Source organism: Martes martes, assembly GCF_963455335.1.
Source record: "Martes martes genome assembly, chromosome: 1".
Classification (NCBI taxonomy): Eukaryota; Metazoa; Chordata; class Mammalia; order Carnivora; family Mustelidae; genus Martes; species Martes martes.
This window is the reverse complement of record NC_137888.1, coordinates 78,613,844-78,637,355: the sequence shown is the minus strand read 5'-3', so window position 1 is coordinate 78,637,355 and position 23,512 is coordinate 78,613,844. Positions and strand designations below refer to the sequence as shown.

The 23,512-nt window shown below is 43.3% G+C and overlaps 1 protein-coding gene across 2 annotated transcripts in view; it reads right to left on the bottom strand.

The window, feature by feature from the left end:
* Positions 1–22,975, bottom strand: part of ARHGEF26 (Rho guanine nucleotide exchange factor 26) — a 122,302-nt gene extending 99,327 nt beyond the window's left edge. For both annotated transcript variants that reach the window (XM_080819621.1, XM_080819622.1), the window contains exons 1-4: positions 22,834–22,975; positions 21,285–22,410; positions 19,881–19,920; positions 15,987–16,132 (exon numbers count right to left, since the gene is read on the bottom strand). In XM_080819621.1, the coding sequence (XP_080675747.1) occupies positions 15,987–16,132; positions 19,881–19,920; positions 21,285–22,364 (1,266 nt within the window). In that variant the 5' untranslated portion in view covers positions 22,365–22,410; positions 22,834–22,975. The remainder of the gene's footprint in view (positions 1–15,986; positions 16,133–19,880; positions 19,921–21,284; positions 22,411–22,833) is intronic.
* Positions 22,976–23,512: the final 537 nt, after the last annotated feature.

Below are 23,512 nucleotides of genomic sequence, written 5' to 3'. Positions count from 1 at the left end.
ACAAAAGTGCTCAAATCCTACCATGGCAGATTCTAGACTCTAAGGAGAAAGTATGATGCGTGTTGTTATCTTCAACATTTTAAGTGGATAAAAATTAATTCAAGTACAACAACAGAACTGAGCCCACATCTAAATAGTTTTAACATAAGTTAAAAATATAAACACATATGTGGCTTATCAAGACAGTGAATGCAGAGAACTCACTAATGCTATAATAGTTTTACATTCATAATTATAGATTATATATACACACACACACTTATATATGTACTGCTGTAATCAATACTGAAACTCTTCACTCATGATCTTTGTAATGGATATATTTTGCATAATCAAACAGGAGGGAGATTGACAACTGGCTAAAATTGATAAAAAACAGAATAAGATACTTCATCTATGGATAGGATATTGTCTAGTTAGAGCTAAAATTTTTGAAATTGATAAAAGGGTAAACTCCCTAAACATATAAAGCCAGAAGTTAATTATTAGCTACTACTCCATCCACAATTCACGCCTGGCTCCTTCTTGATACGTTGCAAGTCTGAGCTTCTTAGAGGACTACCCTATGAGGGAACAGGCAGGCTTTTGACGGTGAATTCCATTCCTGCATTCAGCACAGCTACGGGATTTTTCACCTTGCAGAGAATTGTGTCAGGACATCCATAAACTTTGCACAGTTATTCCTTGGCCTTTGACTTCACTCACTGGAATAGGTTATGAGCCTGTTCTCTAGGCCCAAACAGAGCCCCAGTACTGACATTTCTACAGAACCTGGGGCTCTATCCATGGAATAGAGCCAGTCCAGTATCTGTGGAAGGAGCCAACGTCAATGACACCAGTCTCTGGGTCGACCAGATGACCATTTTCTGCGGGTTATAGTCTCAGGCCCTCTGTGAGCTGATACTGTTTCTAGATCAGGTGGGTGGCACACCCCTTCCATGTTTCCCCACCAGTCAGGGAAACCAGAATGGGAGGGTCCCAAAAGACTGACCATCACAAAAGGCTCCAAAACATAGCTAGTTAAAAATCAGATCAGATATTTATAATCCAAGATCACTCTGGCTCCATAAATCACTAATGTACATGGAATACTCAATTTGAGCTAAGACCTTTAAACATGCTGAAGTTTACCTACTTGCTGAAATCAGCTGCTTATGCATGCTTTCTGGTGATTCCCTATTCCCAGGCTTTTGTTCTCAAGAGTTCAAAAGTGGTAAGGGAATGAATTGTCAAGCAAAATTATCCCATGGGACACAATCACTCCAAGGTCCTTTCTATAGACTTAACACAACCCACATAGCCCCTGAATTACAAATGAGCTACAGTCCTTTCACTGCGAATAACATGGGAACAGCCACTCTCCGAGAGTATGTCTGAAGTCCCTAAAATGAAAAATCTGCCAGAATCTAGAAACAGTGTCCTTGTAACCAGGCCTGTAGGTTCTTTCTGGGCCCACTCAACCACGGCAGGAGATCCTGAGACATCACTCCACCTAAGCTATGAGCTGCCTTAGGACAGGAGTCTAATGGATCAGAGATCTGTGTAACCAAAGATCAGATAAATGAGATCAGGAGGAGGACAGTATCATACTTTCAGGAAAGGGTAGGTAAACAGATAAAATACTCTTTAAAAAAAAAAAATGGAGAGGTAGAAGACAATGGCCCATTTAATAAAATCATTTTAAAAATATCTCAACTACCATGCCAGGGATCCCCTAATTTGTTTGTTCTAAAAACTGATCCCCTCTTTGATCTATAGTAATAATAATTCTGCGATCCTCGCCCAAGTTCTTGGATCTTAAGAAGCAGCCAGCCCTCTCGGCCTCCTGGAGGTAACCTCAGGTCTGCTAAACCAATGGCAAACTCAGACAGGGCAGGCTGGGGCTTGAGGCTTTCGCTCCCCTGTGCCCTGCGTCACCTTCTACAGACAGAGCCAGGATTCCTGAATGAACCCAAATTATTTCAATACAGGTAGGAGGCTGAGAGTACAAACCACAAGCAGATAGGTAATTAAAAGTACAAGAATAAACTGTTGTCCTTTGAACAATTTAGGAGATAAGCATGCATTACTTCATTGCAATCAGCCCTCTCTATGGCTAGAGCTAGCTCTCCATATTAGCCAATTCCTGACACAGAATTCTTGCCAGTCTTTCATTTATTTATTTCTCAAACTGCCCCTGCTTCAAATGCTTACCATGCAGCAGAACCTTTTAGCAACCCCGCAAGGAAGCTGGCAGTATCCCTGTTCTACGGATAAAACACAAGAGTCACGGAAGAGTTAAATCATGAGCCCTACTAAGCAGTAAAACTGGGGTTCCAACCCAGGCCTGCCCGTTCCCCGCCAGAGGCTGTGAGCTCTTAACCATCCCGGCAGGACTGCCTTTTAACACTTGCGAATTCCGAGGAGTTGCAATCTGCAGCTGTTCTTCCCCTAAACTGTGGCCCTCCTCCTGAATGCCCCAGACACTTCATCTCCCACTGGGTTCCCAGCTTCTGCTACTGTGAAAGCTAAGCTGTCCGTGGGGTGCCCTGGGATTTAGTCCTGACATTACTCCTGCTAAGCACATTTCTCTCTTTCACTTGTGACTCTTACTGGCCTCATCCCCCTGTGGGGCTACTGAGACCAGACTCCAACGTACTCATCCTCTCCTCCCCAGATAAGTAAGAGAAACAGCTTTCCTTTATCTATCAACAATTAAAGAGAAGAAAATGATGTTAGGAAAGGCGTGAAAAGCTAATGACATGGAGTAGAAAGGATGAAAAGGAAATCGGCTTTGAAGAGATGGACAGTTCTCTACAAGTATTTAATAAAAGATGAGCAGTTTTAAAAAGTGGAACACTTAATAAAATACTGAGGAGCAGTGTTGATAGCGGTTCAACTATTGGGAATGATTGGGAAGAGACTGGGAATGGTGGTAAAATCAAAGCAGATTTCAGTCTTAACTGGTGTGTTTAATGTTGTAGTAAGGACAACCTGTTTTACTTCTGTAATTCAAAAAGATTGTTTTAAAGAATTTAATCACCTTTAATTTTTGGATTTTAAATTGAAAACTGAATAGGGAGTTGGGTAAAAGAACCAAACACCCACTTATTTGATGAAATACAATATGGGTTTTAAAGAGTTCTTATGAAGAAAGTTTAATGACACGAACAGTCACTTCACAACATGGGTAAGAGAAAAAAAAATGTGTTACAAAACAGCAAGTTTAATGCCATGAAAAGATATTTACAACACTGCTAAGGGGAAAATATGTGTAATAAGACAATATTATACTACTGAATTTTTGCTTAAAAAACCTCCACATGTACACACATTAAAAAAAAACTCTATACACACACACACACACACACACACACACACACACACCCCTTTGTCTGAAAAGCTCTATACCAAAATGTCAACAGTGATGGGGAGAGGAAGAAATTTCAACTAATTTTTATTTTCTTCTTTATGTTTATTGGTAACTATTTTTGCTTAGTAAACATGTCTTGGCTTTGTAATCAAAGCCTCATTTTTAATAAAAACTAAAATAGGTTTCAAAGTCCTTTCTCAAGAAAGGAATAAAGCAAGCAGGGCAAACACATGGAATTGTTTAAACATGGCAATAATACCTGCATTTCTTTGTTGTTGTCCACAAGGAAAGCTAGAGACATGGCAGGTGACCACCAGCAGAAAAAGGAAGTAAAGTAGGGAAAGGAAGGCAATAAGAAAGCAAGATTTCAGTCAAGCCCAAACCACACAGTGGCTTCTGAGGCAGTGATGAAAATGAGGTGAGGCCGGGCAGGTGTGCAAGTGTGATGGCAACAGGGACTGGGCTAGAGTTGGGGTAACTGAGCACGGCACCCCTGACTTAGTGAAGGCCTAAGTCAACAAGGTCTGAGGAGGGCAGAACAGGGCTGAGGTGCCCCTCTTGCAGGAGAGGAGCTCCTGTTTGTGAAGGTGATACGGACATCTCGATGCTATTCCATTTTTATTTGTGGTTTTTGTCAAGTGGTAGATGGAGAGGAATGATCAACTCCAAACCAGTCAGTTACTTAAAACAACACTGACAACAAAGTTAATTTCCTAGATTTGCAATAAAGACCTAACCCGAGGAAAACCTGTCCTGGAAAATTGGGTAAGAAAGCAAACTATTTATATATATATATATATATATATTTTTATTTATATATATATATTTTTTTTAACTTATTTGATGGAGAGAGACAGTGAGAGAGGGAACACAAGCAGAGGAAGTCAGATAGGGAGACGCAGGCTCCCAATAGAGCAGGGAGCCCAATGGATCCCAGGATCCTAGGACCCTGGGATCATGACCTGAGGCAAAGGCAGACACTTTAAGGACTGAGTCACTCAGAAGCCCCAAAAGTGAATTGATATTTAACATTAGATGTACAGAGCATGCAATGTTTTCATCAGACAGGGATTATCTTATCGTATGGAGGAGATCTGAGACACTGGCAAGACTTAGTACTGTTGGGGCGCCTGGGTGGCTCAGTGGGTTAAAGCCTCTGCCTTCGGCTCAGGTCATGATCCCAGGGTCCTGGGATCGAGTCCCGCATCGGGCTCTCTGCTCAGCGGCGAGCCTGCTTCCCTTCCTCTCCTCTGCCTGCCTCTCTGCCTACCTGTGATCTGTCAAATTAAATAAAATCTTTAAAAAAAAAAAAAAAAGACTTACTACTATTGTTCTTCCATTGACCTAGACATCAAACTTCACTCAAGCCATATTTCTTTTTCATTGCTTTTATTTCCGACTCTTCTGCCCACCTAGTTTTAGTCACCCTCCCTAGAGAAAGCTTCCTTGATCTTTATGGCTCTTTGTGATTTCTATCTATGTCATTCATTTTGGCACTGTGCCCTACAATCTTTCAGAAACACCATTTAGCTGTTTTATTTCTATTTTCTTCTGAACCAGCTTCTAAGTTCCTACAGGGCAGGTACTGGGATTTAGGCTTTCTTTGTTTGCCACATCCACCTCGACGCAGTGTAATACCAATGAATTTTCGAATCAGACACCAGCGTTTTCCAAACTACAAGTGAATGACACAATAAAGTCCATGAATTTCTGGTCAACACCTATTGAAATGTAACAAAACAGAAAAGACAGAAATATCATAGTGTGATGCAAGTATTAAGGGTAACTTCTAACTTTTGTTTGAGATACACACACACACACACACATACATATACACACAAAAGACTACAAGGTAAAATGTGTTTCTCATTTGCTAAGCCTCTGATATACACAGTGTTTGCAATATCAACTCCACCATGTGTAAATTTTTCTTAAAGACTTTACTTATTTATTTGAGATATAGAGAGAGCATGAGCAAGGGGAGTAGCAGAGGGAGAGGGAAAGCCAGGCTCCCCACTGAGCAGAGAGCCCGATCCCAGGACCCTGACATCATGACCTGAGCTGAAGGCAGATGCTTACCCGACGGAGCCACCCAGGCGCCCCAGCCACCAGGTGCAAATTCACACTAGATAGGTCAGTCATGTTGCTAAACAGTCTCACAGACCCCGACAAGGAACACTGTTCTACTCAGGCCTCTACAAAACAAACCACCCAAGGGGGGCACATTTCTCACTATATTGAATAATGGAGGCCAAAGCTGACTGGAATAGAGCTAGTTAGGCACCTGGCCAAACAGCAAAGATTGGTTACATGGCCTATTAAAATGGGGGGAAAGTGCTGAGCTGCTCTGATCTGACAGGATTCTCTCAAGAAACTGAACTGGGTACTAACATATGGAAGCTGACAGGAAAACATGAGGTGAGTAGGACCACACAAGGTAACCGTAAGTCTAAGTTACAAGAACTCAGAAACAGAGTGTGCAGGAGCTCTCAGGAGAAAAGACAGATATAGCAGAAAGGAAAATGAATTCATGGCAAGAAGAGAGCCACCAGGCAGACACTTGCTAAGACACATTATCAGCCAGGTACCAGAGAGAAATATCGTTCCTGCTTTTCCAGAGCCCACGGCTCCATTCTAGGTAATCTCAAAACCCTAACAAAAATAGTTGGAGAGAAACCATATTTAACACGGTGTAGTCTCAGCTGCCTTGATACAAGGTAGACAAGGTATCCTGCTATCATCGTCCTAAGGGCCACATAACTTGTAGTGAAATCACCTAGTACAACCCCTGGTGCACAGTAGGTCCTCTGCAAATATGTGGCCAACAATTTAACTGCATGTCAACAAATTAAAAGCATAATGATCCAAAGGCAGGTCCCTGAGCTACAGCTATCCCGCAAGTCAGCCCCTGCACTGCCTGCTCCTAGGGAGACCTTGAACCCATGAGGATATAGGGGATCCCTGTTGCTCAGCAGAGCTAACAACAATCCTACTCCTTTGCATATCACTACCTGAAGCAGAGTTTCCTGCTGCTTCAAAATGGGAACCACTCCATTTTTGTGTTATTTCAGTTGAATGGGTGGCTGCCTTGATCTCTTACACCAAAAGGGAAAATAATCTGCTATTTCCTTTCACTGGCAATACTACCTCTGTAGAAGCTATCCGTTGGCTCTGTAGTCTTTACCTCTTCAAATAATAGATATTCAGATAATGAATGCAGTAATAATCGTAAGACATTAGAGCACAGACTAAAGTAGAAAATCAACAGGCTAATCAGCATTCTAGATAAATAAAAAAAAAATTTGAGAAACAAAATTTTAAATGGTAAGTCCAGTATTTAAAGATTTAATAATACTTTTTATAGTGATGACTTCTCAAATCATCATGGAAACAAATCACTCTGTGGAGGTGGCCTTGAAGAACAGTCCCATCACTGGACTAAAGGACTGGAGAGGCCACACGGGCACATCTTAAGATGGAAAGGGTAAAAACAAGAATCTGATAGATGGTTTCCACAATCCAAAGCTCAGTATTCTAGACGTTTTTTGCACAGTCATTCAGAACTGCTCAAAGTAACTCAGCCTTTCCTCCTTTTACCTAATTGCACTGTATTCCTACAGAATGCTCTCATTCTTGAATGCATCCCATTGACCTCCCCAGAAGAAATACCAAGTGAAAAATTAGGTTACTACCAAATTTGATTTCACAATAGCCAATACCTACCATGGGCTAACACAGTTTTAAACTATGAAGATGCCAAATTGCCCAGTGTATCAAAGACATGTATTAAATCCAGGATGTAGCCAACCAACGATCAAGAATCGTTTTTTAATAAAAATTAAAAACATCCTCCAAGGGACGCCTGGGTGGCTCAGTGGGTTAAGCCTCTGCCTTCGGCTCAGGTCATGATCTCAGAGTCCTGGGAACGAGCCCCGCATTGGGCTCTCTGCTCGGCAGGGAGCCTGCTTCCTCTGCTCTCTCTGCCTGCCTCTCTGCCTACTTATGATCTCTCTCTGTCAAATAAATAAACAAAATCTTTAAAAAAAAAAAAATCCTCCAAATGGTCCCTGAGTAGGAAACTTCCTCACTGCTTTCACTGCTGAGTAACTTTCTACTACTTCCACTTCTGGAATTAGATGTCTACATGTATTCATTTATTTATACATTCATTCATAAACTCACCCAATAGTTACTGCAAGCCTACTATAAGTCAAGCACTATTTCATGTCCTAGGGAAAAAGGAGGAAACACAATGGACAAAAACCTCTGCCTTTATGCAGCTTTTATTTCAGCAGAGTAGTTGGACAATTAACCAAAAAAGTAAATCACACAGTATGTGACAGAGTTAATGTCATGCAGAGGAGAAGAAATGTTAAAGGGGTGCTAGGGAGACGGTGAGGGAGAAAACCATGTGGCTCTCTGGAGGAAGAGCTACTATACGCTGGGCAGACCACAAATGCAAAGGCCCTGGGGCAGAGTACACCTTATATTCTAGGAACATTGGTGTGACTGAGCATTGGGCAATATGGAGGAGGAATCAGGAGATGAGTCCAGGAAGGGAATCAGGCCAGATCACACAGCCTCCCAGGCCACTGTAAGGCTTGGCCTTTACTCTAAGTGGACGCAAGAACACCTGAGGGAGCCAAACGAAGAGACAGTATCTAAGCATATTCTAACAGCATTACAATAAACAATATAATTCCATGCTGCTACATAGAGAGGAGATGTAAAGGGACCCCAGGAGACACAGGAGTTGAGCTGGAAAGCAGTGGGGATAATCCACTTTTGAAGGTGAAGGCAGCAAACCGGCTTTATACCAAATTGGAAGAGGTTATGGGAGAAAAAGACTGAGGAATGACTCCAAGGTTTTCTCAACTTGGCAACTAGGAAGATGGAGTTGTTATTTGCTTAGGAAAAAAAAAAAAAAAATATATATATATATATATAGTGGGAAAAGCAGGTCTGGGCAGGAGAGAAGAGAATTCGCAGAAGTAAACTTTTGGACAGATTAACTTTGAGAGGCCCATTATATCAGAAAAGAATCTGGATACCCTTGTCTGAAAACTCAGGGAAACATCTGGTCTAGAGACAGAAACTCAGAAGTCATCAGAGTATATGATGTATTTAAATTAATAAGATTGGAGGAGATCACTAGATGCCTGGGTGGCTCAGTGGGTTAAGACCTCTGCCTTCGGCTCAGGTCGTGATCTCAGGGGCCTGGGATCGAGACCCCCGAGTCAGGCTCTCTCCTCGGCGGGGAGCCTGCTTCCCCCTCTCTTTGCCTGCCTCTCTGCCTGCTTGTGATCTCTATCTCTTTGTGTCAAATAAATAAATAAAATCTTTAAATTAAAAAAAAAAAAAAAAAGATTGGAGGAGATCACCAGCTGAGCACAAGTAAGAGCCCCAGAGATGGAGCCTAGGGAGCCTGGAACATTTAGAGATGGGAGGAGCGCAGAATTAAGTGCCCACCAACGAAGAGCAAGAAGCTCCAGCTGCAGTAATTTTGTTTTCACTCCTCTCACCCACCATTACCCCCGAGGGTCTACATACAGGACAGTTTCCGTGCCTGGGACTTCTCAATTTGGTCCCTGTGGCCCACACCAACTTCAACCAGACACCTGTCTTGACACGCCACTGATAGCAGCTCATGTCTCTTCCTTTGCCACCATCTATCGGTTGACAGCACCTTGCCCAGACAGGTGCCCTCCCCCATAGGATCTCAGAGCAGCACAAACACGTCCTTCGTGGCATTCATACGGTTTTAATTCTGTCATTGATTTGTGTGATTATTTGATATCTGTGTCACATGAAGGGTGTAAGGAAGTGAACCAAGGTGGAGTCTGTCTTGCTCTATCTCTGAGCGTCTAGCACAGAGCTGGCTCTCCATAAAGTCTAGATGAATGAAGGTATCCTTCGTCAACCTCTCTTGTTGGTTTTGTGCTCAATGAAATAATAAGACCCTTTTTGTATTGGGTCCCAAGTCTAGGTTTCTGACTGAAATGCCCTTTTGTAGTTATGCCAATCAAAATTTAATATCCCTGTGCTCATCTCCTCCCACTTGGTTGGAGCACCTGTCTCTTGCACTCTGCCTCCCTAGGGGCATGGTGAACACATACCCACATTTCACACCCTATTGTTCTCTTGGGAGAATTAAGAACATAAACATTGCCATATCTACTATTCAATTGCCCTTTCATTACTCAGCTCCAGCTGGAAAAGTTTTTCCATATTCTGAAGAATACATGTATTCTTCAGAAGGGTTACACAGCTCAAGTTCCAAATCTGCTACAATTCAGAAAAAGGAAAACTTCTAAATGTGATATGAACAACATGGGAACTATACTTAATACATAGAGAACTCCAAGGGCACCCGGGTGGCTCAGTCGGTTGAACATCCAGCTCTTGATTTCAGCTCAGGTCAGGATCTCAGGGTCATGGGAGATAGCCTGGCAACATGCTCTGCGCTCAGCAAGGACTCTGTTTGTCTCTCTCCCTCTGCTCCTTCCCTCTTTCTCTCCCTCTCTCTCTGTCCAATAAGTGAATAAAATCTTTAAAAACCTCAAACTGAAATAAAGAAACAGAAAAAAATTATAAACAAATATTTATATAATATACTTGTGTGTGCATTTTCTGAAGAGCCATGCCTCAAAGTTTTTATTCTCAAAACATGTATAACCTCTCAAAGGGAAAGAAGCAAAACTGATATCCATCCTACAAAATAATGCCGAAGCTAGAAAGAGTACCGAAGATCATCATGTATAGACATGAAAGGATTTATAAAACACATGGTTCAGAAAAAAAAGCAAACTGTAAAAGCCGCAGAGTATATATTTAAGTAAACACATGTAATCTTTGTATTTCCCTTCAACGTATATATGTGGATTTTGAGAATGTTACCAAGTTGAGAACAGCATTCCTATAGAGAAGGGGAAAGAGATTGGGATTGCAGACATGATGAAAGAGATTTTAGTCTTACCTGAAATGTTCATTTATTTTTTACATGGAGAACGTATTATATGTTGCTTATATAAGTCAAAATTAATTTTCAAGAACATTAAAAGAACAGCAGCATCTAATTGCACTGACAGCTAAGCGGGCCCCCAGCTCCAGCCCTCTTGACTAGAACAGAATCTCTGAGTACATCTCAGGCATAAGCACATGGATCTCTATTTCTATTTATAAAGATACAAACATTCCAGGAGAACTACTGCCCAATTTAAAAGTGTGGACAAGTACATATCTAAAGCTCTGACAATTTCCACTGAGTGCTAAAACCAAGCCAGGTGTGAAAAATGAGCATTTTTTTTTCTATTTTTTAAACAGAAAAGATAGATATGGTAAAAGGCATTAATCACCTAAGGTAAAAAATAATTTTATGAGACTGCAATGTTGCAAAATATGAATGGAAAATTATATGACTGAAGAGATTATTTTAAGGAGTAAGTCACTGAACAACTGAAAATTAATTCAGACAAGTATGAAAATTTAAGGAAAAAGAATGCATTTCTCTATGACCTCTAAATGCATAAAACATTTTCTGCAAACAGGATGAAATTCAGGTTTATTACATCTTGTTGAGCTCTAGTTTTTTAGTAGAAAACAGACCTTTCACAGTAAACATGGTGTAAATTCTGGAAGGGTAAGTCCCATCAGATCAAACTGCTAAGTCACCAAGGCATCTGTTATATAGTCAACTGGATGAAATTATACTTATACAAAATCACCATTTTTCAAATCATCCTTCCTCACCTGGCAGTTCAGAAAGTCATCCAGAGGCAAATGACGTGAGCTTGAAGAGCAGAGCCAGGACTCAGAGACTGAGGGAGGTCCTGACATCAGACCTCCCATTAAACCATTAGCCCCACTCTGCACAGCTGAAGGAATGCTCTGAGGAAAATGGAAAAACTGGTTCCTAACTAAAGAGTTTAACATTTCTGAACAAACTGAAGAGATCAAAATGACTGAAGATGACGGATAAACCCCCCCGTCAGCAAGTGCAAAGGAAGAGGAGAGCAGAGGATGACTATATTAGGTGCTGAATTCCAGCGGGAAGTTTGCCTGCATGCTTGTTTTTGCCTCTAGAGCCTGAACATCCTTTTCAAAGGTACCTGGCATGTCAAGGTGATGGAAATTACACAAACACACCCCATGGCAAATAAATGGGGTCAGGGCACGGCTGGTGAGTGTGGCTTCGGTGCTGTCACTGATCTTGAAAAAACAAACACTGGTTTCACAACCATCATTTTTTAGGACATGCACAGTATGTGAGCTCGGGGCAGGGAGGCGTGGTTAGGAGGAAAAACAAAAAGACTCCAGTCAAGATTTATCCTTTATTTTCTGTAATACTGCAAATGCTTCTAGAATCCCATTAAAGGATGAACTGCAGGGAAATTCTAAAGCTCTCTTTTTATCCAGGACTCAACGGGTTACCTGGCAGTCACTGTACCAAGGACTTGGTGTTCTATCCCCAACTAATAATATCGATGTTTTTCTTCAAACCCACAAGCTCTTCCCAGAGGTCCGAGAACTACTGGCTTCATCTTCATGCTGCCATTTTAGGTGAGTCACTGGGCACCTGACCTGTGTGTGGCAGGTTCTGGGTCTCTGGGCACAGATCTCTGGAAATCAGAAATGACTTTCCAATTTCAAAGCCTCAAATCCACGAACCATAATGATTTTATTTTTTTTTTAATATTTATTTACTTGACAGTCAGAAATCACAAGTAGGTAGAGAGGCAGGCAGAGAGTGAGAGGGGGAAGCAGGCTCTCCACGGAGCAGAGAGCCCGATGTGGGGCTCGATCCCAGGACCCTGAGATCATGACCTAAGCCGAAAGCAGAGGCTTAACCCACTGAGCCACCCAGGCGCCCCAACCATAATGATTTTAAATTATTTCTCGTATATCAGTGTTCTCCTAGGCCTGAAAAGTAGCACAAAGTTAAAATTCCTGGAATGAAGACATCCTACACCTACCTACCTACTTTGTATATACTCGAAGAGTTCTACCTCCTTCTTTGATCAAGGGAATGAAAAGTAAACCTGTCACCCTCTTATGAGACTAAGGAGCCCAGGTTGTATTTCTGACTACAGGAGAATAGCCACCGCTGCATTGAAAACCCACTGGCAGAGGCGCCATTGCTAAGTACATCCGCATTTGCTTACTTTAATTTGACCTGAGAAGTCTGGGCAGCTAGATTTTCCCTTCTATTGAGGAACAATTAAATGTTTCTTACACAGTTGTAATTCTCCCTTATTGTTAGCTAATCACAACACTACAGTTAAACCTGTCCTGCTAGGGCACCTGATGGCTCCGTTGGTTAAGCGACTGCCTGCAGCTCAGGTCATGATCCCAGAGGACTGAGTCCCGCATTGGACTCCCAGCTCCATGGGGAGCCTGCCTCTCCCTCCAATCTTCTCCCCTCTCATGCTCTCTCTTACTCTCTCTCAAATAAATTTAAAAAAAAAATTAAAAAAATAAAAAATAAAAAAACAAACCTGTCCTACTAAGGTTTAATGTTAAGGGGGGGTGGGGGGGGCACCTGTCACCTGTGTGATTGTCCAATGGAACCAAAGGAAACATACAGACAAGCCCACTAAAACATTATACTACAGACTGAAGGCTTGAAGACCTATGCAACAACTGTATATCACTGCAAACTGCCGCACTCCTCAAGAGCCTTTTGCATACTGAATTCTTCTTACCGTCAACTGATAAGCAAAGTTTCATCATCCCAAGAGGCAGGCAGGTGTTTGCAACAAAGAGATTTTAGACAATAAAACAACCAACAACAGCTAATGCACATATGTGCTTATGCAAACCCTCACACACAGAAAACCACCCGCCCTACTCTTTCTGGGATCAAGGCCATACTCAAAAAAGAGTTTTGTATTAAAGTGATATATGCATGATGAGATAGGGGCTACCGTGTCAATTTGGCACATTAAAGGTAAGCATGGGAAGAGCAGATGTTTCTGAGACCCACACTAACCCCCGTGGCCCATCTACAAGGAAGGATTGGGGCATGAGGTCAGACAGAGAAATGGAGGTGCTGATCCCTACGGAGACATCCTGACAATGTTCATAATTCACAAAAGCTTCCTTTCTTTAGGATCCTAATGGCAACTTGGACCTAACAACTGCTAGGCTTCTGAAAAAGAAAAGACCACTTTTTCATTGAAATATCCACTTTCCTAAAAGCCAAAGCTGTCTGCATCTTTTTAGTGGATAGAAAACCCATATGGGAAGTACAGAAGAGAACTTCAGGACAGTGATTATTTTGGGATGGCAGAAAGGAGAAAAGTACTGGCAAGGAGGGTGGTGAACTGGATCTGCCCAAAAAGAGAGAGATCCACAGTAAATATCTTAAAATGTTAGCATTTGGACAATGTGGGTGGCAGGTACCCAGAAATCTATTACACATACTCATTTTTAAGTTTTTCTGCATGTTTGAAGTACTTTATAATTTAAAAAAAAAAGTAAAATATTTTAAATGTGAAAAGGAGACACAAAATGCACAAAGAAAACACGGGCTGGAGTCTAAGAACGGGAGGTGGCAAAGTCCAATGTTGCTTTGATTAAATGTAATTGCCAAGCAACACAGTAAATACACACAAGCTTCCTGGGAGCACTAAAACCCAAGATAACACACACTGAAGTTAGAACTCACTTTATAGTTTTACATTTTATCACGAGTCTTTTGATAGAAATCTTGTTAACAAAAGGCACATGGGTACACGTATCCTTGGCCAAATGAAATGCATGCCCATATTTGCAGTTGTGCAGAAGGATGTGTAGTATTATTTTAATGTGCGTTTGTTAATCTAGCTGAAAGCCAAACTTTAGGAGGCCTAAGTATGGCAGCTTGCTTTTCAGCACTCGGAATAGGTAGGATCAGAGTGTGACACATCAGTACACATCGCTGTTCAGCATTCAGAGAACAGTGGCAAGATTCAGGCCTGGCCTAACAAATGCAGCTGTTACCACGGAGGAAGAACTCAAAAAATCCACAGCTTTCTTTTCAAGGGTCCTCTACCAAATGGTCCACACCACAATGGAATGACACCATTTAGAGCCAACATGGCCTCCATAGGCCTTGTCACCAGTTTTTCCACATGTGCACTTTGGGATAGAATATCATGAAATCATTGAATTAGGGTATAAGGTCAGTTCTGTGAGTACGTATTATTACTGGAGCACAGGCAAAAGTCATAGAAATATCCTAGAAGTTCCAAACTGTCAGCAGAGGAGACAAGACTGGCCCATAGATACTTTGTTGGCCTCACACATCATTTCTCTAACACTTGAATTGGGATAATATTCATAAAACTCTGGATTGCTGCATTCTCTTTCCTAAATGTCAGAAGGAACATTTCCTAAATGTCAGAAGGAACAGCAGCACACTGGGCTGGTGTGAGCTAAGTGGCGGCGACTGAGGTTATATCAGGCCTGTTCACCATAATCCCCACAGGCCTCAACCTCCCCACTCACCAGCCTCCCCTTAATGCTGCTTGCCCTGCCCTTGTACGCATTTCAGCCTATGGCACATATTAAGGGTGCCGCAACTTGGAGGCACTGGAAATAAATAAATTCTCCTTAGAACAGAATTAGAGGTTGGGAGGGAGACAGAGAGAAAGGGCTCGGTTTCTAGAATTCTGAATTCCAACACAGACTAGAAGAAAGAAGGAAGAACGTGACCGAAGTCATTCCCATCATCACCATACATCCATTCCCATGGCCTGTTTATAAGCTCCAACGTACACAACTCCTTTTCTTAGGTCAGCATGTCCCCTGAACACATGAGATTCCGGACTCTGAACAATGCCCATTTCAGCTTAAGAGGGAATAGCTTCTGCTCCCGTGTTGCCTAAGGGACTCACAGAGGTGTACTGGCTTGTTTTCGAAGCAGTGCTCCCACCACCCAAACCAGCCATGGGAATTCCTTTCTACTTGGTAATGCATCAGAGGCCCACAGATACTGTGCTCAAACTCATATCAAGTAAACTAAGCAGCACACTGTGACATTTGTTAAGCCAGGAGGAAGAGAAATTATAGCTATAAACAAAAGATGTCTGATGCAGAGAGGAGAAATTACTCATCAATACAACGTAAGTGTCAGACACACTCACACAAAAGATGCACAGAGGGAAAGGAAACAGACTGCCACTCATTCATCAGCTGCAAGAACATATAAAAGTGTCTAAATCAAATGAAGTTTCCAAGGAAGAACTGTCATAAACTCCCTATTGTGCATAGATACACACACATATATTTATATATATAATCATAATTATGATAAAGTTCAGGATAGATTAAGTTACCTCTGCATACACACACTATGTTAAAAAAAAAAAAAAAGAAGAGACACCAAGCAGGAAAAGCTTCCAGAGTAGAGTATATCATTGTCAAGATACCTTATTTTATCAAAACCTAATTTTCTTGATCAGAAGTATCAAAATCAACATTCTCACTAGTGTCTGGAGGGTTTCAAGAAACATCTCACAATCTAAAAAGAAGAGTCTTTCTCTTTCAGGTTACAGGATCATTGGCAGAAAAAATTAAAACCATATCCAAACCTAATTTCCACAACTTGGTTTTTTCAGGGCCACAGATCGGGAAGAAAAAGGTAAACACTTACCGCAGACAGCTGGCTCCACGTGGACCTCAGCGGCTTGTGGTGAATCACAATTTTTTCATCTGACTTCTGTTCTTTGGGCTCCGACTCTTCATCAGAGTCAATGTCAAGAGCCTTTTCTTTGTAGTTCTGATACAAGACAGCATTTTCTGCAAGAAACACAAACCCTACATGTCACTAATGGCCCCCATCATTATGCTACTTGTTCTAAACAAACATCCAGATTTATAAAGTGTTTGGTCTCTAGTTTAATAAACAACAAAGAAGCAAATGGATTTTGTCATGGAAGAAAAATTACCAAAAAGTGATTTTCTCACTCGCACAGCTCTGTCCCAAATTCATGCACAGGAAGGGGAAGGATCCATGCATAAAATACCCACTGAAGCAAAGTTTCCACATCTCTGTCCACCCCTCTTGGAGGACAGCCACGCCTGTTAATCACTGGGGTTTTTTTTGGGGGGGGGGTGGTAAACTGAATTCATACCCTTCTTTTCCTTCAAAGTCCATCACCATTCATTTACCTATTTAACAGACATGTATTATATATCTACAATGTGCCAAGAGCTGGGAGTAAATGGAAAATAAGACACTTCCTGTGCCTTCACGAGCTAAAAATAGGAAGAGAAAATAGTCCAAGTCACTCACTCATTTGTTCATTCAACTGATATCTCGAAAATGCCTACTAGATGCCAAAACTGCTGAGCAATAGGGATACAACGATGAACAAAAAAGATGAAAATCTCGATCTTCATAGAGTGGACATCAAAGTGAGCAGAGAATGACAATAAATAAGTAACTCTTTGGGTATGTCAGATGCTGGTAAGTGTCATGGAGAAAAATAAAACAGGGAAAGGAAGGAAACGTTACAAAGGGGGTATGTATTTTTTAAATAGGGTGGTTCAGGGAGACCTCACCAACATGACATTTAAGCAAAGACCTAAAAATGTGAGAAAGCAAGCCACCTTACAGCCAGCGAAAGAACATACCATCAGAGGGAAGAGCACGTACAAAGGTCCTGGGGCAGGAGTCTGTTTTGTACATCTACATGTACAAAGACCAGCAAGGAAGGCTGTATGGCTGGAATGGGCTAAGGAAAAGGAGAAAGCTTAAGAAGGCGGGCTGAGGATAAATAGAAGGCAGATCATTAGGCCCTTGATTCCATGCCATTAGAGGACTCTGGTTTTCACTCCAAGTGAGAAGGCAAGTCCTTGTTGGGTTGAGGACACAGTAATCTTGTACATAAACATACCTACAAGCTGAATAATTTATATACAGGTGCTCTGAGAACAAGAGTTTCTCAGCAGGGCACGACCCAGTCTGGGGGTCAGACAGTGTTACGAAGAAAAAAATCTAAGATGACAGATGAGAAGTCACAGAGGTAAGGAGAAAGCATATTGAAAAAGCCCTGAGGCAAGAAGAAACGTAATACCTTAAAAGAAAAAAGGAAAAGTCCACGTGTGGAGCATGGGTGTCTAGTGGGCAAAGGTGTAAGGTGAGTTTAGGGAGATGAGCCAGACAGTCTAAATCATGCGGAGGTTCGCAGGCAATGTTAAAGAACTAGATTTTTATCCCACATCCAAAGCGACTGAATTTCTTTCACACTGCAAAGACTGCATTTTATCCTGATTGCAGTGGGAATCCACTGAAAGGAAAAACTGGATTCTACTGTTGGAGAAAATACTGACTGTGTAGGGGACTAATTAGGATGCTATGGGAGAATGATCACCTGGGTTCCTGGGGATGGGCAGAGAAAGGGAGGCGATCAGGATGTTTCCTAGGTCCTTAGGTCCCAACAACGGCTCAGGAGGAGAAGGCAACACCCGAAGAGATTCAGCGGGCAGAGGGAAAGACTGAATTTGGTTTGGGATGCACTGAGCTTGCCCTGCCCTTCCCACCTACCAAAGCTGGCAAACGTCTGCCCCCTCTCTCAGCAACTGCTGCATGTTCTGTAGGCACCGTGACTAAAATAATACTGGACTCAATGCGAGATTTTCCTGTTCTCGGATTGTCTTACATACATGAAACTGATGGTGAGGGTAAAGACTGGGTTACCACACGTCTGAGGTGCTCTTTAAAGTACTAGTGGCTGACACAAAACAAATACATACAGTTGATAAGATTCCTCATTCGTTTTCAGCATAACATAGGCAGTAAGAGTTCTCATACATGATGGAACTAAAGCTTGGTGAGGTTACGATGCTTGTTCAGAGTCACTCAACTAATGAACAGAAGCAGTAGGAGAGGAATCCAGGTCCCTGACTCCACCATGACAGCATGACAGGTTCTTACCACTCTCCTGCATCTCACCCTGACTTACAGTCTTGTTAGTCATTATCTGTAAGAATTCTGTATTCTTCATGTACATGTATGTAAGAGCAACTTCCAGGTCATCATATTCGAGAACACACAAGTGAACGCATAGAAACAGTTCCATATAAAAGGAAAACAACAAAGAGCTATAAAAAAGTTGTGTCCTCTGACTTAAAAAAAAAAAAGTGCAACAATTTCTAACCCTGAGACAGAGGTCCCAAAATTAATGTCATATTCAAGAAGATGCAAAACATCTCTAAACACATATTAGGTAGACGCTCTGTTCACTTGATGGTCACAAAGTGGTACAAGAGGAAGCCAATTGGACTAAGAACCAGTTATCTGTCCTACTACCGCAATGTGACAGTGGGCAAGGCACTAAACCTCTCTGAGCTCCCAGTTTCCTCAACTATAAAACCAGGGAGATGAATTTGTCCAAACCAGCTAAAATACTGTATCTGCGTTTCTTCTCCATACAGAGCAGTTTCCTAAGATTCGTGCAATGAAAACTTTTTTTTTTTTTTAAACTGGTCATGTTGTAATCCTCCAAGCTAGCTGAATTTAAAAGAACTGTATAGGGATATAGTTTATAATCACCTAAGATTATGTATTTTATAACTCTGGGTAATTTTACATTAGATTTACTTAGAGAGGTATACTCTTCTTCATGACTCTTTAAAGGTTAGAAAAAATCTTAACATTTCAAAATATGACAGCAAGGAACTACCTTCACCTTCACCATGCTCCCCAGACCTGCAAGGCTGCAGGTGGGGCTCCTCACTCACTTTGTGCCCTTCCAGTTGGTGGACACTTGACCCATCTGTTTACCAAAGTCCGCTAATCTGATTAGGGCTTGAACACCTGGCCGAAGCAGCTTTTCTATACGGATTACAGATTGTTAGGAATATATTTCTAGCAGCCAGGAAGAGTTAGATTTCCCCAAAATTGAAACTTGATAAGCAAACAGGAAGTCAGAAGTAACACTAAAATGTGGAAATATGGGGAAAAGAATATTAAGTCAAAGGAAGTAAGACTTAAGATCTAAATGCCAAACTCAGGATTTTTTTTTTTAAGATATTATTTATTTTTTTGAGAGAGAGAGTGAGAGAGAACGTGAGAAGGGAGAAGGTCAGAGAAAGAAGCAGACTCCCCATGGAGCCGGGACCCCGATGTGGGACTCAATCCCGGGACTCCAGGATCATGCCTTCAGCTGAAGGCAGTCACTTAACCAACTGAGCCACCCAGGTGCCCCAAACTCAGTATTTTTAACTAAAAAGCTGGACTAGCGCTTACTCTGTCTCCATTTTTTCAAGGGAGGTGAGGCTAGAGCTAGAGTAGATAAGAATTAAAAATCCAGGACATTGGCCGACAAAGTCATCAACTTACAAAAAATGTTATTAATTCCATTCACTGCTGGTATTACTGGATGAAAATTTAGCTCAGTGCAGAGCTTTGTACTGTATAATTTGGGAAGAAGTTGGACATTTTCCTCATCTTAAGTGTTTTTGTTACTGCAGCTGGATTTCAACTTATAATTGATATTCCACATTGAAACAGCAATAAAAGTCTGGAAAATCAAATGCTTACCTTCCCCATCAAATGTTCCTTGTCCTTTCAGCATTTTTTTCTAAGAAACAAGAAAAGCAAAAAAGGAAAAAGCAAAGCAAACTATGTATGAATGAGCCAAGTAGAAAATACAGCTATTTTAAGAAAAAGTATTACTTCTTGTTGTTACATTCATTAGATTTCCAAAAGCAGACAGCAGATGATCCCTCGAGTAGTTCACTCATCTGACTACCTTAATCCAATAAAATGGTGAAATAAAATGTACAATGTCCCCCACCCCCAGCAAAAGAGCTTGAGAACCCTGAGATGACCAGTAGTTCAGCTCATTTCACTACTCATGATTCACCATCACTGTTAAATTGAACTTTGCTATACTTGTAGAGTTGGGGGGGGCACCTAAAATGTTACGTAATTTCTTTAAGGCCATGACATCAAAAATAAAATGGCCTTCCTTGTATATTACATATTGACATTCATATAACTGGTTCCAGTTCTCCGATTAATCAAGAAAAGTTGTGGCTGCCAAAACGAATTTCTGCTGAGATCTGCCTTGTTCCCAGAGAAAGCAGCACATGCACACTCCAAAATATCCTTCTTTAGTTTTCCCCTATCACTTTAGGTCATGTTTGGCAATATTTTAACATGTGCAACTCCCAGGCCTTTATCAGGGAGCAATACACACAGTTCACTCGAACCCTAAGTTCGGAGCTACTAACTAGTTAGATGCACTCAAGTTCAAGAATAAATGGGCACAACATGGGAATAAAATACAACCACAGACAGTGGTGACAGAAAGAAGCAACAACAAAGATGACAAACTATTTGTATTTTCTGTAATTCTGACAATCATTTTTAAAATTCACATTTTACCTGAATGATATTTAGAATGTTATCACCACTCAAAAAGTCACTCTAATTAATTAACATAAATCAATTACTTCCAGTAACTAAAATAATCAACATGCTCAAAAGAAATGAGTTTCCTGTATCACCCCTGATGAATCAGCAACCCGTAACCCACACCTCTAGACCAGCTCCAGACAGTTGACTGGACAGTCAAAAGTACCATGCCTGCTCTCCACCCTCTGTTCAGTTTCCTGTATTAAAAGTGTTCAGGATTCAGCCCATACCTAATTTGCTGCATTTCTTTTTCACATTAGGTGGGCCTCCACATTTTGCCTGAGATTAAAAAGTTAAAACCGTGATAAGAGTTTTACTTCCTCCCACAAAGTTGCATTAACCTGGCTGTGACTGCCAGAAACAGCATGGCCAAGAGACAGACGTGTACAGGTCTGATCAACAAGAGAATTAAAAGAGAACAATAACTTCTGTTTTCCTCCGTGCCCCTCCTCCCCACCCCCAACACCTTCGCTTTTGGCTTGGTGAACGCCTGGCTTCGCAAGCGACACTCCTGCCCACTCTTACCTTTATCCTTCCCAGACTGGAGAACTTCTCCTTGTCTTCCATCACCGCTTTCAACACAGGCTGGGACATTCTGTTCTTCTTCTTTGAAGTGGTAGGACTGTCAAAATCAAAGCCACTGACCACCGCCCTGCGATAGGATGTGGATCGCAAGCCTCGCCGCAGGGACCCTGGGCTGTCCACGTCGTTCTCCACGTCGCCCTCATCCTCTGAGGGGCCCAGAGACCCTCCGAGGCCCTCCACCATGCTGCGCACCTTGAGGAGTCTCCTGTGGGGCTCCACATTCTGACTGTTGGACTTACTTACTTTAATTTCTGAGGCCAGACTCTTCGGAATGATTTGCTGCTTCCCCACTTTGAGGGCGGCGGGGCTGTTTGTGCTCAAAACCACCGAAGGATTCTCTGGAAGCTCGTTCTCCTGTGAGGGCAGCCTTTGGAGGGGGAGTTTGTGTTCCAAAGAACTTTTCTGGGGCGCAGGAGAGAGTTTAGTGGGTTCTGGCTCAGGGTCCTTAGTCGCCTGGCCAGATCGCGAACCAGAGCCTGGGGAGTCGATTTTAGGGAAAAGCCCATTTGCAGCGGGCAAAGACAGGGGGCTCGTCGTCGATGCGGTCAGGTCTACCTCCCAGCTGCAGCCGGGGGGCGATTTGGTAGTCCGCTGGGGGCGCACAGGCTGTGGTAGGGGCGAGGTCACAGTGCCATTCGCTGGGGATTTCGAGGAGACCCCTGACACTGCTTTGGCAGCCTGGGGAGACTTTGGCCGTCGGAGCCGAGGAGAGACAGATCTATATTCCGGGGAGATCGTCCTGCCATTGCTCACCACCCTCCTGTGGGCACACAGAAGCAACGGGTTCCCCTGGACCGTTCTGCCCTCCGAAGCGGTGGGTAGCTGGGTGGGAGCCTGCACGGTGGGGAGCGTCCCTCGGTCCTCCACGGGGAAATCCGTGATCAGCAACCCGCTGGGGCTCTGGTAGGATTGGGGCCTCGGCTTGCTCCGGCCCAGCAACTGAGGCTGAGGAGTTGACCGCCTCCGCCACAAAGGGGTTAAGCTGTTGCTAGAAAAATCCACTTCACTCTCGCTGTCCATAGCGGAGACTCCGAGGTCAGCCCGGGAAGGAACAGCACCCAGTTGCCTAAAGAGGAAAGAAATCATGGAACTTTGCCTCCGGACAAGCAGGCACGCCTTGCAGACGCGCTCCAAGCCTGGCGGTCACCCGACTGCTGTGCGCGACACAACTGCGTGTCGACTACCCACCCTTGCTAGGGCAAAATCTGCGCCCACCGCAATGCGCGGTCCGTGACAGAAATCTGGGCTGTGACCAGGCGGAATAATCCAATTACCTCCGCGTCCCTCCAGCGCCCAAAGACCACCCGCACGGGAAAAAGCCCGCCACCAGTACGCAGGGTGCAAGCTGATGCACAGGAAACTTTGCGACGAGTTCAGCTTTTTGGAGAAACTTGCCGCCGCGCGACGCTCCCCTCCGCCGCCATCCAGCTGCCCAGCCCGGTCGTTGGCCCCCTCTCACTCGAGCTGCCCGGCTCCTAGGTGGATTTACCTTCGGGGCTTTACAGAGCCCAGGGCTAGCCGGCGCCCACCCGCCCTTGGGTGGCCCGGGTCTCGGACGGAATCGCAGCAGCCGGGGAGCTCCGGAGAGCACAGCGGCGGACCCGAGCCGTCGGCTCCGCCCTCAAGCTTGGTCCAGCCCCCAGCCTTAGCCCCGCCCCAGCCTTAGCCCAGCCCCAGCCTTAGCCACCCTCCCACCCGCCTCTGTCACTGCGAGCTGTGAGCCGGCCTTCCCGCCTTGGCGTACCTTCCATCTCCTGCCGTCTCGCTTTGAAACACTGGCGCACACGTGGGCTGGGTGCGGAACTTCAGGGTTCCGTGCCGGGAGCTGTGGGCGCGCTAAGTGGTTGCCAGGAGCACAGCGTGAGAACGAGCGTGGGAGCCATGCCGAGCTGCAATTTAGAAAGCCCTGGGGGCAGGGTTGGGGGGAGGTGCTGGGGGGGGGGCGTAGTCCGGGGCGAGGAGGGTTTGTGAAATGCGTGAGATGGGACTCGTAGCTCTAAACGCTGAGAGTCAGTGCCCTCTCAGTGCTGGGGTGGTCTTAAAACACAAATCTGATCCCCTCGCTCCCCGGCTTAAAATATTTTATAATAGAGACTGATAGATACGCTTGCTTGTGCTTCGAGTATTTCCGGAGGGTTGTGTGCAGGCAGCTGGGGGTGGGGGCGCGG